The following is a 16,458-nucleotide window of genomic DNA, read 5'->3' as shown; positions in this document are numbered from 1 at the left end:
AATTTCAGTTCTCTTGTTTCCTCTATCTCACTTCACCTCAGAAACTCTTTATACTTTGCCACTAAGTCAATTATAACCTTTTCTATACACTGCAGTAATGAACTGCTTTGATGTAAAATATATTCTAGCAAGCCTGGGTTAATTTTCTAAATCTCATGCACAATATGATCAGCCTTAATAAGATGCCTTTGTATTCCATTCAGGTCTTATGTCAAGGAGAACTCAACTAGTGTTGAGAAACTAAAAACTAATGCAAAAATGTGTGCAACAGCACACTTGATTTCCACAAATAATTTCTGTGATGACATCTGTAACATGGAAACTTGCTTATCTTAGTGACATGTAAGTTAAAACCACCATGTGTCATTCAGGGTATGGATACACTATGGGTTTTTTTGGGAGAGGTATGCAAGTAGTGCTCGCATTTGCATACCTCCTTCCGTTTTCTTTCCCAGAAAGACTTTTCCACCATTTGGCCCTGTCTACATGGGGTCAAATGTCGGAAAAAAAAACCTCTTCCAAAAGCCCTTATAAACCTTGTTTTATGAGGAAGAAGGGGGCTTTCAAAAGAGGGTTTTTTTCCAACATTTGGCCCCGTGTAGACAGGTCCAAATGGCAGAAAAGCCTCTTCTGGGGGGAAAAAAAAGAAGGTATGCAAATGTGAGTGCTATTTGCATACCTCTTCTGAACCCCATCCCCCAGTGTAGCCATACCACCAATTCTGTGTCATACTATAAATTCCATGAGACTTAGTTCAACTCATAAATTGGCTCAATATTACTCAAAAGGCTTGTGAACAAGAATAAACATTTCAATGAAACAGCTCAGCATTTTAATTTGCAATGAAACCAGATGAGTTATGCATGCTTTAAGGCTTCATTGCAAACAATGTTGATATGGCTGTGGGCCTTAGATGGTTATCACAGGTTCCTGCATCATCATCTCTCGCTCTTGGTACAAAAAGAAAAACTAGAATTTTCATGACAGAATAATGGCACCCTATCTTGAAACCATATCTCCAAGCTATATTTAGCAAGCTCAAAATCTAAATCTAAAACATGGAAATTCTTTCTCTAAAATAATAAAAAAAAATGGCTGAAACTTTCACTCCTGCATTTCAAATGAATAAAAAACAATTAAATTTGGAATAAAACAGTTGTTTTATTTAATTTTTATCTTTATAGCTCAAAAGCAGAAAAGTGCAGAATGATCATTTCAGTGAAGTTTATTAATTAGTTTTTAACCAGTTACATCTGAGCACATTAAAGAAGCAGCACAGAATATTTTACCTGGGCCTAATTCTAATACCTTCACTCATCAATTCCTCATTTAAATCAACCCTTAAAGTAAAAATCTGATGACCAGTTTCTATGCTCAAAATACAGTTTCTTCTGTCATATTTTAATTTAATTTTTAGGGAATCAGAGAGGTGAGTAAGACTATTATCAGTGTCTTATAAAGATGAGAAAAGCTATGATATAATGCATAAAAATAATATAATTATGACATTTCTCCAAATGTATCTCTTCCTACATTTAAATAGGTTTGATTATAAAAAACAGTAGGCATTTGTTTTACTAATATGCAACAATGTATTATAATTAATTAGTTTATGACTTAGATATACATTAATCACATATCATAATGACCATTATGTTCAGGAAAATATATAAATGGATCTATTTAATAGTCCCTGTTGATTATAAAGATTACATATAATCTCCAATTAATACTGATTGTGCCCAAAAGAGGTGAAAGGCCCATAATACACATTTAATTTGCAATTAGAAATGTCAAAAATATTTAACAACCAAAGTTAAGTGATATTTTAAAATACTAAAATATATTGTTAAAATTGAAATATTGTATTACATACTCACTTTGGAAATACTGTCCATGTCTCCTGAGCCTTAAATTAAAATAAATAAAAATAATTTAGATTAGTTGTGAACTGCATGCTTTAAGAATTTATCATTTTCTATATTTTGAAAAGATAGGATAATAGCAATGGGCTAACATACAGTTAGTTATGTTTGAGTTCTTCCTTTCTCACTAATCTCTCTCTCTCTCTATAAAACGAATTTTCCTGCAGGACAACAAAGTGTCTTAATCACGTCAGTGTCAATAGACTCGGAGCAGGGGTAGGCAGAGCAGAAAAAGAAGGAGCCTGCGGGCAGCATGGTCCACAGCGGCAGGAGTAAGCTCCCCACTCGCCCTGCTACTGGCTTCCTCACTCCTGCCCCTCCACCTAGACCCCTCACTCACTAGCTCTGCCCCTTGCAAGATTGAAGCGCCAGTGCTGGCTCCCTGTAGGGTGAGAGGGTGGGAAGCCCCGTGCCTCCCCGTTGGATCTGGCTTGCCAACTCTGCGCACTGCTGTTTCCCTTTCTCCTTCCCCAGAGGAAAGCAACCCACCCCTATTCCAATCCTGTGGCTGTAGGGTTGCCAGGTGTCCAGTATTCTACCGAACAGTCTAGAATTTGTGCTCTTTGTCCAGTAAAAAAAAAATCAGAGAATACCAGACATGTGCAATGTCCGGTATTCTTTGATTTTTACGGATGCAAACTGGACAGAAGCCTGGCGTGGGCGGGGGCAGCAGCTGGAAAGCGGGGCCATGATCGGTGCTAGGAGCCTGTGATTGCACAGAAGCCTGGTGGGGGGAGTGGCTGGGAGTCAGGCTTCTGCGCAATCACAGGCTCCCAGCGCCGATAGTGGCTCTGCCTCCCAGCCTGGGAGTCCCAGCTGGGAGGTGGGGTTACGATTGCCACTTATCCCGCGTTCCTTTTTTTTTTTTTTGCTTGACCAAAAAATACTGGGTGTCCGGTATTTTTTGGGAGACCATCTGGCAACCCTAGTGGCTAGCACTGCCCCACACTATGCCTGCCCCCCAACCCAACAGACAGCCTGGCTTGCAGAGGCTACCCTCTTCCTGCAGTTAGGGCTCACACAGCCGGGAAGCTGCCTGCAGCCAGGGGGAGAGATGGGGATGTCAGTCTCGGCCCGGCCCTCCCTGGCGGGTGGGGGGAGAGCTGGGGCTGCTGTGTCCTCAACCCAGCCCTCCATGATGGTCGCGGGGGAGAGCTGGGGCTTCCTTGGCCCAGCCCTCCCCAGCGGCTAGGGAGAGAGCTGGGCCTGCCTGAACCTGGCCCTCCCCAGAAGCTGGGGGAAGGGGAAAGCTGGGGCTGCCGCAGCTTAGGCCTGGCCCTCCCCCGTGGCCAGGGGTAGAGCTGGGGCTGCCTAGCACCAAGACAGAGAGGGGTTGGTGAGCATTGCAAGCAGGGAGTGCAGCCCCTGAGTCTCTTTCAAGAAAATTATTCAATTATTACATTAGACGGTAAGGTTCTAATTGCATGGTTGAGCCTGCAGTTTGTGTGGGAAGATGCAAAGGCAACCTCGGTCTCTGTGTCTAGTGGCAAGGCAGGCACTGCTTGCTCTCTATGGCCCAGGCAGGGAGGAGGACAGGCCACAGAACCAGATTCTACAGTGTTCGGCATTGTTATTCCTTAGGATGGAGCAGCCTGTACACTATCCTTACACACTAGAAAGTTCAAAGAGGTTCCCTGGAGATGCACCTCTGCATTCTCCTTTCCCATGGCAGTGCCTAATTAACAGCCCAATATTAACACTGTTGTAACTAGAGGAGACTGTATACATATCTATAAACAGCTAATACTTCTGATGGAAAAATAACTATAATTTTTACTGCACTCTAGCTGCCCAAGAGTCTCTAAAAGAACTACTGATGTATATTAAAAAAACAGTAGGAAATCTGTCATACTTAATTTGTTAGACACTGAATGTGTGCAATCATGTTAACTGATGAAAATAATAGGACTGTCTATTAATTGCAGTTAACTTGCAATTAATTAAAAAAATCAGTCACAATTTTAATCACATTTAAAAATAGAATAACAGCTGACGTATACTAAATATTTTGGATTTTTTCTACATTTTCAAATATACTGATTTCATTTACAACACTGAATATAAAATGTACAGAGCTCACTTTATATTACATATTTGCTCTGTAAAATTATAAACAAAAAATAGCGTTTTTCAATTCACCTCATATAAGTACTCTACTACAATCTCTTTATCATGAAAATCCAATTACAAATGTAGATCTTTTCGTTAAATAGCTGCACTCAAAAACAAAAGAATGTAAAACTTTATATTTACATTTAGAGCCTACAAGTTCACTCAGTCCACTACTTGTTCAGGTAATTAAATTTCTTTACATTTATGGGAGATAATGCTGCCTGCTTCTTATTTACAATGTCAGCTGAAAGCAAGAACAAGCATTCACATGGCACTTTTGTAGTATTGCAAAGTATTCCTTCATGCTTTGGCCACCATAGCAGAGGACATGCTTCCATGCTGATGATGCTCATTTAAAAAAGTGTTAATTAAACTTGTGACTGAAGTCCCTTGGGAAGAATTGTAGGTCTCCTGTTCTGTTTTTTCCACAGTTTGCCACATATTTCATATTATAGCAGTTATAGGTGATGACCCAGAATACATTTGTTTTAAAAATACTTATACTACAGTTCTGAGAAAACACAAAGACGGTGCCAGTGTGAGATTTCTAAAGTTAGCTACAGCATACGACCCAAGGTTAGAAAGTAATATGCCTTCCAAAATCTTAGCAAGAGGAGTAGTGGAACATTCTTTCAGAAGTCTTAAAAGAGCAAAACTCTGATGAGGAAACTACAGGATCTGCACCACCAGAAAAGAAAATCAAACTTCTGCTCGTGGCATCTGATTCTGATGATGAAAATGAACATGTGCTGCTCTGCACTATTTTGGACCATTATTGAGCAGAATGTGTTATCATCAGCCTCTAGAATGGAGGCTGAAGCATGAAGGGACATGTGAATCCTTGGTGCATCTGGCACGTAAATATCTTTACATGCCATGCAAATCCGGATTTCACTTCCAGGTGACATTACCACAGCCTTCTCCATTCGCCTTCTCATGCACTTTGTTCCATGAATCTTGTCTCACAATCTTCAGTTTGTGGTCTACATCGAGGCCTGACCTATGCTAACTTCTTCAAGGAAGGGTCGGGGTTGAAGCACTGCCAAGACTGAATAATTCTACAAGACTCCCAACTTCTCCATATGTTGCTATTTTTCCAAAATCATAAACTACTCGGGGTCTGTAGCTCCTCATACTTCTCCATGACCAAACAGTTTCGGAATTTTGCAGGTTTTCCATGTCCCCTGCCTGTAATGCCCTGCAATTTACATTGTTTCCACTTCATCTTCACTTCACTGGTTAACTTTTATAATTTATTCAGTGGACCAGTTTGATATTATAAAGAGAAAAAGATAGCTAATAAACACTAAATAACGTGTACAAGTTATGTAACAAAGCTTTCTATACATGAAAATATCTTAATTTTGCAGGACAGTCTCCATTTGAAGAGAAAAAAGAAAACATTTCAAACATTTCTCTGGCAGGCTGATGAAAAAGGGAAGCTGTTTGAAGCTATTCATGAGGATGAGATATTAAAAGTAATGCTTTGAGAGGATGGATGAATGGATAGCGTGAGGGTCAAACATTTAAAACTGCATAATCAATATAATTAATCATTTGATTTCATATTTTAATACATAGATATCAATAGATGTGGTATATTGTCTCCATATATTACTTATATGACATGTAAATATGTAAACACCTGCGCCACTTTGTGGTAAAGACATCTTCTGGTTACACCGTGTTTTAGTGAAGGATTCGGGAAATAGGGAGGAGAAAGCTTTTGTACCTTCCACATTAGTTTAACATAGTGTACTATAGAGCAGATTTAAAATTATATTCTGTTAATATACAATATTTATAAGAGATACCTTATGAGACCAGATAAACAAGAATAAGAAAAGCATCTTTGAATTTCTGATTGATGTTGATATAGTATTTCTAATTTTCAAATGATTTTAATATACACATTTTCCACACAATTTAGAACTGTGATTATTGTATAGCCACAAAAACAGTTCAAAATCACTAGATTGCTTTTTACTAGAGTATTTACTAGATTGTTATCCTTACCTAAGGATCCATTCATGTGATGTGATTCCATTCCACCCAATCCACCCATAGGACCATCTGACCCTGGGCCCATTGGAAACTGTAAAAGGATCATGATAATATATTAAAATTGATAATAGAAATGAAAAAAAAACACCAAATAGTACAGTCTATCTCTGTGATTTTCATTTACATTGTTTTCACTTCTTTTTTTCCCAGCATTTACCTCAATTCCTGTATTCTGCACTTACTTCTAGAGACATTCATTTCTGTGCAGAGTTAGCCTGTAGCCTATATACTGCTTATATTCTATGTCAGTACTATGGTTGGGGGCTTTTAAAAGTGCTCAGTGCTGACTAAAACCTGATCCTTTTGAGGTTAATGGGAGTTTTACTAGTTATTTCAATGACAGCAGAATTATGCCAGCACAGTCCAGTTTTGGAAATCCCACCCTATCTGTGCTGAGCATCACAGCAGGCTACAGGGCATTACCACTACAGCAATATCAAGTTCTGCCAGTTCAGCATGTCGATTTCTCGGTCTTCAAACTGAGAACCCAGGGTATGTCTACACTACCCCGCTAGTTTGAACTAGCGGGGTAATGTATGCATACCGAACGTACAAATGAAGCCTGGGATTTGAATTTCCCGGGCTTCATTTGCATAAGCCGGCCGGCGCCATTTTTAAATGCCGGCTTGTTCGAACCCCGTGCCACGCGGCTACACGTGGCACGGGCTAGATAGTTCGAACTAGCAAGCCATTCCGAACTATCTGTACGCCTCGTGAAGAAATTTCTTTCCAACAATCTGAGCGTATGTCTACACTACAAAGTTAATTAGAACGAATGGACATTAGTTCGAATTAACTTTGATAGGCGCTACACTAGCGCTCCGCTAGTTCGAACTAGCGGAGCGCTTAGTTCGAACTAGGTAAACCTCATTCCACGAGGACTAGCCTAGTTCAAACTTACTAGTTCGAATTAAGGGGTGTGTAGCCCCTTAATTCAAACTAGTGGGAGGCTAGCCCTCCCCAGCTTTCCCTGGTGGCCACTCTGGGAAACTCTATTGCCCCCCTCCCAGCCCCAGACCCCTTAAAGGAGCACGGGCTGGCTACGGTGCCCATGCCAGGTGCAAGCCTGCCAGCACCCAGCCAGCAGACCCTGCACCTGGCACGGCTCGAGCCAGCCACCCGATGCCCCCCAGCCCTCCCCCTCTTCCCGGGACCAGGCTGGTGGCTCCCGGGAGCTTGCCCAGAACCGCAAGGGATGGGCACCCGCCTGGTCCAGTGCAGACATCGTGGACCTTGTCCACGACCTCCACACTAGGCACAGGAAAGCGGCCGTCTAGGGCAGGAGAGCTGCCAGCCTGGCCACCCAGGAGCAGGTGTGCATGAAAATCAAGGTGGTCCACTGAGACCCCAGACCCTGAGCTTAGAATGGCTGTCCTGGGTCAGACCAAAGGTCCATCTAGCCCAGTAGCCTGTCTGCCGACAGCGGCCAACCCTAGGGACCCTGGAGGGGATGGACCAAAGACAGTGACCAAGCCATTTGTCTCATGCCATCCTTCTCCAGCCTTCCACAAACTTCAGGCAGGGACACCACTCCTACCCCCTGGCTAATACCACTCCATGGACCCAACCTCCATGAATTGATCTCACTTCTCTTTAAACTCTGTTCTAGTTGTAGCCTTCACAGCCTCCTGCAGCAAGGAGTTCCACAGGTTGACTCTTTGCTTTGTGAAGAAGAACTTTCTGTTATTAGTTTGAAGCCTGCTACCCATTCCTTTCCTTTGGTGTCCTCTAGTCCTTCTATTATGGGAACTAATGAAGAACTTTTCTGTATGCATCCTCTCCACCCCACTCATGCTTTTATAGACCTCTATCATATCCCCCCTCTGTCTCCTCTTCTCTAAGCTGAAAAGTCCCAGTCTCTTTAGCCTCTCTTCATATGGGACCTGTTCCCAACCCCTGATCATTTTAGTTGCCCTCCCCTCTCCCACCTCCTTTTCCCAGTCTCCCCCAGTTTTGTTCAATAAAGAGAGATTCTATTTTTGGACACAATTGTCCTTTATTTTGTACATCAGGAAGGGGGGCTAGGGAGGGGTAAGTGAAAGGAGGTGAGGGAGGAATGGGGTATGAGCCCCCAATGGGAAGGACTGGGCTGGCTTTGCGGGCTTCTGGGGGTGGAACCTCTCCTGCAGCCCCCCAATTGCCCCCTCTCCCCAGATGGCAGCCTGCGGCAAGTGCAGCCGGTCTGATGGCCGAGTGCTGTGATGTTCCCAGTTTGGGTACTCCGGGCAATCCAAGCCAGGACTGCTTTGCAAGCGGGGCATCCCTGAGAACTGTCTGTCCGGGGTGGGGGTCGGGTCCCTTTAAGCACAGCCCTCAGCTAGCCTGAGACAGCAGCTCCACGCTCTAGGTCCTCATCTGATGCCCTGCCGGCACTGCTTCCGGCCATCCTTAACCTCAGTTCAGGGTCCACTCTGTGTGGACATGCTAGTTCAAATTAGCAAAACGCTAATTCAAACTAGTTTTTTAGTCTGGATCCGTTAGTTCGAATTAGCTTAGTTCGAATTAACTAATTTGAACTAAGTTAGTTTGAATTAGTGCTGTAGTGTAGACATACCCTAAGTCTTTATAATTTGTAGAATGGCTGGATGTTTTTCCTAGAATAGTCAGTGGTGTCATTCTTAACATTTAATGGTGGTCAGTAAGCTTCATATTTAACACTTTATTTGTTTCTTTATAAACAAGGAAGACCTCACCCTTCATAAAGTTATTGATTTTGTCCTTCTATAAAACTGGCAAGATATCATTGATTGGGTCCCATTCAGAAGTTGTTCTCACATTAAGAGTTACAATTTTCATATTTTTGTGAAAAAAAACAGTTACTTACCTCGTAACTGTTGTTCTTAAAGATGTGTTGCTTATGTCCGTTCCACCAGGTGTGTGCGCACTGCGTGCACAACTCCCGGAACTTTTTTACCCTTAGCAGTACCCATTGGGCCAGCCAGGGAGCCCCCTAAAGTGGCACCGGTATAACCATGCATATATACCCCTGCTTGCCCAACTCCCGTCAGTTCCTTCTTGCCGGATATTCCAATGAAGGGGAGGGGGCGAGATTGGAATGGACATAAGCAACACATCTCAAAGAACAACAATTACGAAGTAAGTAACCGTTTTTCTTCTTCGTATGCTTGCTTATGTCCATTCCATAAGGTGATTCCCCAGCCATACCTATGGAGGTGGGGTCAGAAGTCTAGAGTGAAACGGTCTGCAGCACTGCTGCCCCCTACCGCTGCATCCTGCCTGGCCTGCTGCGTGATTGCATAGTGTGAAGTGAATGTGTGGACCGATGGCCACGTGGCTGCTCTATAGATGTTCAGAATTGGCACCTGCGCTAAGAATGCTGTGGATGATGCCCAGGCTCTGGTTGAATGGGCCGTGATAGGGGGTGCTGGTTTCCCCTTCAGGTCATAGCATGCCCTAATGCAGGCAGTAATCCACAAGGACAGACACTGGGCTGACACCAGGCAACCTTTCATTCTTTCAGCTATGGAAACAAAGAGCTGCATGGATTTATGGAATTGCCTTGTCCTTTCCAAAAAAAATGTTAGTGCTCTCCTGACATCTAATGTGTGTAATGCCTGTTCCTTACCATCCGCGTGTGGTTTCGGGTCAAACATCAGGAGGTAGATTTCCTGGGACATGTGAAACAGTGATACCACCTTAGGTAGGAAGGCTGGATGTGGGTGTAGGATCACCCTGTCCTTTGAGAACACTGTATACAGAGGCTCCGAGGAAAGGGCACGTAACTCTGAGACCCTTCTAGCCGAGGTAATGGCCACCAGAAACGTAACCTTCAAGGATAGATGAGACAGAGAACAAGTAGCCAGAGGCTCAAACGGGGCTCCCATGAGGTCGTGAAGCACCAAGTTCAGATCCCATTGAGGGATGAGTTATCTAACCTGGGGGTTCAGTCTGTCCAGGCCTTTCAGGAACCTCTTGACCATGGACTGCACAAATACTGAACTTCCACCCCTCCCTTGATGAAAGGCTGCAATGGCCGCTAAGTGTACTCTAATCAAGGAGGAAGATAACCCCTGCTGCCTAAGGTCAAGGAGATAATCTAGAATCCTCCGGATAGGGACTGATACTGGGTCCCCACCCTCCCTAGCAACCCACGTTGAAAACCTTTTCCATTTAGCTGTATAGATTGCCCTGGTGGAGGGTTTCCTGCTCTCCATCAGCGCCCTTTTCACTGGATCTGAACAGAGGAGCTCCCCACCTCTAAACCACTGATCTTCCAGGCCATGAGGTATAGGGACTGCAGGTTCAAATGGCACAGGAGGCCTTGGCCTATGTCCTGTGTTACCAGATCCGGAACCTGGGGGAGGGGGATAGGGTCTTCCACCAGGGGGTTCCGCAGGATAGTGTACCAGAGTTGCCTGGGCCACGCTGGGGCAATGAGGATCAGTGTCATCCCGTACCTCCTGACTCTTAAAAGTACCTCGTGAATCAGAGGAAAGGAGGAAAAAGCGAATAGCAGGTGCTTTGGCCACTGCACCACTAAAGCGTCCCCCACTGACCCTGGTTCCCTCCCTCAGTACGAGCAGAACCTGGGGCATTTCTTATTGACGTAAATAAGTCTAGGAGGGGAGAACCCCACCTGTGGAAGAGTGTGCTGGCCACCTCCCCTTTGAGGGACCACTCATGGGCTGCAAACGTCCTGCCGAGCTGATCCACCAGGGTATTGTGGGCCCCAGGAAGGTAGGTCGCCTGCAAAGATATTGTGTGCAATGCAAAGCTCCCAGAGGGTTATCGCCTCCCGACAGAGGGGAGAGGAGCGAGCACCACCCTGTCTGTTGATATAGTATATAGTGGCTGTGTTGTCTGTCTGTATGGAAACACAGCTGCCCTTCCGGCGGGGAAGGAACGTTAGGCAAACGAGCCGAACCGCCCTCAGCTCCCTGACATTGATATTCAGTTTTCTCTCCGCCTTAGATCACATACACCCGAACTAGGGCCTTGGGACTGATTTGGCGGACCCTGATTATGGACCGAACCCGAATGAGAACACCTCCTCGGGTTCCTGTTGTTACCACCCTGGGTCCTAAGACTGTGATCAAATCTGGCCCCTTGATTGTATCCCCTCTGCCCTTGGGGGTTCAGATGACAGCATTATGGGGACAGGGTATGAAAACTTAAGGATTTTAGTGTTGCCCTAGAATCCTTTAGGCTATGCAGCCTACTGTCTTTCTGCTCCGAGAAGTGGCCCGTTCCTTCAAAGAGTAAGTCTTGCAGCGTCATCTGGAGTTCCAGGGGAATACCGGAAACCTGGAGCCAGGAACTCTAGCGCATGACTATGCCAGTGGCCATAGCCCATGCAGCAGAGTCTGCCGTGTCAAGAGCAGCCTGAAAGGCTGATCTGGAGACGACTCTGCCCTCCTCCATTAGGGCTGCAAACTCCTGTTGAGAGTCCAGTGGTAATCGAGCCTTGAATTTATCAGCAGCCACCTAGGCATTGTAGGCATACCTACTGAGCATAATCTGCTGGTTGGCTATCCTCAGTTGTAGGCTGGCTGTCGCATAGGCTTTTCTGCCCAGTAAATCAAGCTTTTTCAGTTCTTTACTCTTGGGTGTAGGGCCTTTCTGCCCCCTGTCTCTCCCTCTGGCAGGCCGCTTGCACCACAGCCGAGCCTGGTGGTGGGTGGGAGAACAAATGTTCATGGCCCGCTTGGGGAATGTAATATTGCCTCTTGACCCCTTTTTGCATAGGTGGTATGGACACCGGGGCTTGCCAGAGGGTTTTGGTGATTTTCGCCACCAGATTTTGTTCAACAGAAGGGCGATTTTAGTGGGGCCATCTACTGCAATGATGTCCACCACTGGGTCCTCTTCTTCTTTCACCTCCTCGGCTTGTATCCCTAAATTTTGGGCCAGCCTTCTGAGGAGATCCTGATGAGCCCTCATGTCCATAGATGGCATGGCAGGAGATGGATCCACCAGGGCTTCATCTGGTGACAAGGAGGAAGATTCCCTTGCCACAGCCTGTTCCTGCGGAGGCATGTCCCCTGAAGCCTGGGGAGGTTGAGTCATGGTCTGGACTGACACAGGAGGCGGGGGATGTTGCAGTTGGTAAGCCACTGCTGCAGCCGACCCGGAGGTGGGAGGGCGGGAGGGAGGGAAGGCTCTACTCTCCGACCCTGGGTCTCTGACCTGCGAAGTGACTGAGGGGGTGTTCTGCATCCCAAGTACGAGGAAGCACTAACTGACCCTGACCTTGTGGAGTCCCATCCCTGGGCCTGGTGATATGCCCACAGGGTCCAGAAGGCCACTGCAGAAGTGGTTGCCACTGGGGTGGCAAAGTCTGCGTCTCCAACGGGTGATGTGCCTTAGACTGGTACCGGGGGCTCGACCGGTGCCAAGACCTAGATCAGTACCGAGGGCTTGACCTATGCGACCTGCCAGAGTGTCTAGAGGAAGCTCTAGAAAAGAGAGACTCCACTTCCGACTCGGATGAATAGTCCGATATCGACCAAGGTGGTGCCATCGGCTGCTCTTGGCCCTGCTGTTGGATGTGTTGGCAGCTGGTTTACCGCAGTATCTGGGTGGTGCCAGCAGTGGCATGGTCCCAGTTTCTGGTGCTGGAGGACGCGGTACCGGGGTTATGAAGGGTCTGTCCCGCACTTTTTCTTGCACCGCCATGGTCGGTGCTGGCCACCCTGTCAGCACAGGCAGTGCCTGGGCAGATGGTGCTGTGGCAGATGGTGCCGGGGTCGGAGGTGTCGGGGCAGGTGGTTCCAGAGCAGACAGTACACCCTCCCTCTCTTGGCTGACTTGGACCTCTGCACCACACGGTGCTGATCCAGGTGACGCTGTGAGCTCGATGAGCTCCTGTGCTTCCAGGAACATCTCTGGTGTTAGCGGCAGGTGAACCTCCTCCACGGACAGGTCCAGGGTGTCAGGACTACTCTCCCTGCGAGAGCTGAATCTGCACCTGTGCCGCTCCTGTGCCAGGGATTTAGGGCAGTTGGCGTGCCTCTCTTCCCCTTCTTGAGGGCGATCTGCCTCTGCACACTCTCTTGTGTGTGTGCAGGCCTGGAGACTGGGAACGGCGCTGTGGTGCTGAGTGATATTCCTGCACTGAGGAATGCCTCTCCTGTTGCCCAGTCTTCCGCACGGACCCCGGTGCACTCCAGTGCCTGGGGCTGCAGCGCTGACTCCATCAGAATGAATTTAAGTCTCAAGTTGCGCTCTCTCTTAGTTCAGGGCTTAAATGACTTACAAATCTTACAAGAATCTGTAAGATGCCCCTCAACCAAGCACTTCAAACAGTCTTTATGTGGGTCTCTGCGGGGCACAGGCTTGGAGCAGCGCCTGCACGGTTTAAAGCCTTGAGGGCCCGGCATGCCCTCCTCTGAATCTGGGGGAGGCGGGACTGCTTCTAACACCCTAACTATGCACAACAAAGAACTAACAACTATTTACACTAGATAACTAACTGAATACTAAGGGCAGTCTCTCATAGCAAGATGAGTGTTCCAGTCGACCCTCACGGGCGGTAAGAAGGAACTGAGGGGTTTGGGGCCAGCAAGGGTATATATGCACGGCTATACTGGTGCCACTCTAGGGGGCTCCCTGGCTGGTCCAACGACTACTGCTAAGGGTAAAAAAGTTCCGGGAGTCACGCAGGCGGTGCACACACACCTAGTGGAATGGATGTAAGCAAGCACTTGAAGAAGAAGTTTAAATTCTGCACTTACTAACGGAAGCTACCAGATGAGTGCGAAACTACTATGGACCAGAACAGCACTCCCCAGGACGACAAATCTAGTTATTTACCTTACAGATTTACATGCACTTTTAAAAGTTTTTACATGCACAAATTTCAAGATATTGAAAGTGCTAAAGGACTGTTGCTTATGTGCCACAAAAATAATTTGAAATAGTTCAGAGATATTAAAAAATGCAGAAAAATATAAGTTTTGATGGTGGGAAGCAAGTGATGTGTATCCACTCAAAATAGGGAAGATAAGCATGAGTTGGATACGATTAAGGTCTGGTGATTCACTGCATGAATCAAACAGGACTGCACAATGCAAAAAAAAAAAAACAAAAAACCTTAATTGGTTCATATTTACATTAGGCCTGTTGGGTCCAGGTGGTACTGCATTCATTAAAGTGTACATGTTGTCTCCAGAATTGGTTGAATCTGAAACAAATATTTTAATGATAAAGATATGATTTGAGATAAAACTGCTCATTCAATACAATTTCTCATAATTTTGTTAGTATTTTTCCTACGTTGGAGCCACAGTCATAGTGGCAATATAGAACATTTCACAGTATCTCTATTCTTAGTCAAATAACAGAGTTATGAAAAGAAATAATTGCTCCCTAAATGGCTGCTGTGACTACTTCTAGACTGACTATTTGCATTATTGTTAACATGTCTATAAATCATCAAAACTACTTAGTTTCTAAAACAGCTTTTCTAAAACCTCCAGATACTTTAGAAATTTTCACTTTCCGTGAAAAGAAAATTTCTCACTTATTAAACACTTTCATGCTCTGGTTTCCACCAGTGCCAATCAATGGATAGCTTCTCCCTACACAGGTTTTGGGTTAGTAGCAGCCAATGAAAAGCTCTTATTTTCATGTCGGTCAGCCAGTTATATTTTTTTTCCTCTCTCCGCAAGGCCTAAAGATTTCCAAAACTAAAATCTAGATTTTAACTAAAAAGATAATATAATAAAACCTATGGAACTATTTGACTGAACTGAGAGTAGAGGTCAGGGCCCAGAAAATAATTACTAGATCAAAAAATGCTTAATTTTGAGTGCTGGTTTGCCACCAATATTTATCATTCCTCATAGACATTTTGCAGAGCAAAAAAGATAAAAAAGGGCTATGGTCAGGGAGACAACATAGGGAGAACATTTCCTCAAGAAAGTAGCAGTTGAGAACATTTGGCCATGAGCATCCCATCAAACAACAATAAAAAATAGTTGGAATGGGAATGACTTCTGGAAAATATCTGCGAATCACCAAGTGATCAACATATCTGTAAAAGGACACGTCCAACAATGATATGACATCATATCTCTGATGTTTGTAGAAAGAGTGGAGAGAGAGTCAAGTAGCTGCGTTCCACAATTCCTCCACAAAATCTCCCTTCTCTCTGCCCTAGAGACAATGTAAAAAAAACTCAGGGAGTTTCCAGTTGAACAGTTTCTGAAACAAAATGGGAGTAATGGGAAACCCTGTGCATGTCTTTTGAAACAGAATTTCCTTTACTTACATAGGAAAGTGAAAGGAGGAAAAGCACATGCCTGACTGAAGTGCCGTGGAAGTGGAAATGCATCCTGGGCTAAAGCTACAAATGTTGATAATGTGTTAGCTGCAAACTGTTCCAATGTGTTAAAATCAAGCCCAATGATTACTTTCCTGAAGAGCCTCATTACTTTGGTATAACTCTCTAAACATTAACTAACATTAGTGAGATAATAAACCCATAATATGCATGGAATGTCACCAAGGAGATTCTAGTGTATTGTCTCCTCCATCCACAAAAAGAGAGGAACTGGACCCAAGCATTTAGACTGATGTAAAATCCCTCTCACTCTCTATGGCTAGAGAGTGAGAGCTTTCTCGGCAAAATATATGCTAATGAGGGCCTCATTTGCATGAGTTGCAATCTCATTTGTATATTTTCTGCCAATACGTTTTTGCACTAGGGATTTTTGCACAAAAACAAGCAATGTGGATGTTTTCTTTTTGTGCAAAAATCCCTTTTACCGCAAGATCGGCATACCTCATTTTTTGGGGCATAAGGATATTGCAGAAAAAGGGTATTTTGCCCAAAAATAAAACGTCCACACTGCCTGTTTTTGCACAAAAACACCTAGCACAAAAATGGATTGGCAAAAAATATGCAAATGAGATTGTGACTCATGAAAACGAGTCCCTCATTAGCATATTTTTTGCCGAGAAAACTAATAGTGTAGATGTAGCCTATGTGGAAGGAAGGAAGGAAGGAAGGAAGGAAGGAAGAAAGAAAGAAAGAAAGAAAGAAAGAAAGAAAGAAAGAAAGAAAGAAAGAAAGAAAGAAAGAAAGAAAAACCTATTTGGATTCTTCTGCTGTCATGGAGAAAGAAGTTATTTAAAACACCAGGTTATTCTGAAAACAGGTAACATGTTCTCCTCAAGGAATCATGGCTCCACTTTCTGTTATTGTCTGAAACACATACCAGTGGTTTGGCCCACCGGGACACTCACAGTTGGAGTTTTGTTTTCACAAATTAGTTCCCTTGGTAGCTTTCCTGGTGGCTGTTTCTTGATTATTTTTATTGCGTGGCTTCTCTTTCCTCCATCAAAACAAAAGCAACAATTCTTGTTCATGGTCCACACTGGCCACTTGCATATG

The 16,458-nt window shown here is 44.7% G+C and overlaps 1 protein-coding gene across 4 annotated transcripts in view; it reads right to left on the bottom strand.

Moving 5' to 3' along the window:
* SSBP2 (single stranded DNA binding protein 2) overlaps nucleotides 1-16,458 on the bottom strand; it is a 312,621-nt gene that overhangs the window by 10,877 nt on the left and 285,286 nt on the right. For all 4 annotated transcript variants that reach the window (XM_075932203.2, XM_006124333.5, XM_075932205.2 and 1 more), the window contains 3 exons: nucleotides 14,174-14,244; nucleotides 6,054-6,132; nucleotides 1,881-1,909 (listed from right to left, as the gene is read on the bottom strand). In XM_075932203.2, coding sequence (XP_075788318.1) covers nucleotides 1,881-1,909; nucleotides 6,054-6,132; nucleotides 14,174-14,244 — 179 coding nt within the window. The remainder of the gene's footprint in view (nucleotides 1-1,880; nucleotides 1,910-6,053; nucleotides 6,133-14,173; nucleotides 14,245-16,458) is intronic.

This window comes from Pelodiscus sinensis, chromosome 6 (genome assembly GCF_052426305.1).
Source record: "Pelodiscus sinensis isolate ZL-2025 chromosome 6, ASM5242630v1, whole genome shotgun sequence".
Classification (NCBI taxonomy): domain Eukaryota; kingdom Metazoa; phylum Chordata; order Testudines; family Trionychidae; genus Pelodiscus; species Pelodiscus sinensis.
This window is presented reverse-complemented; position numbering and strand designations above follow the sequence as displayed.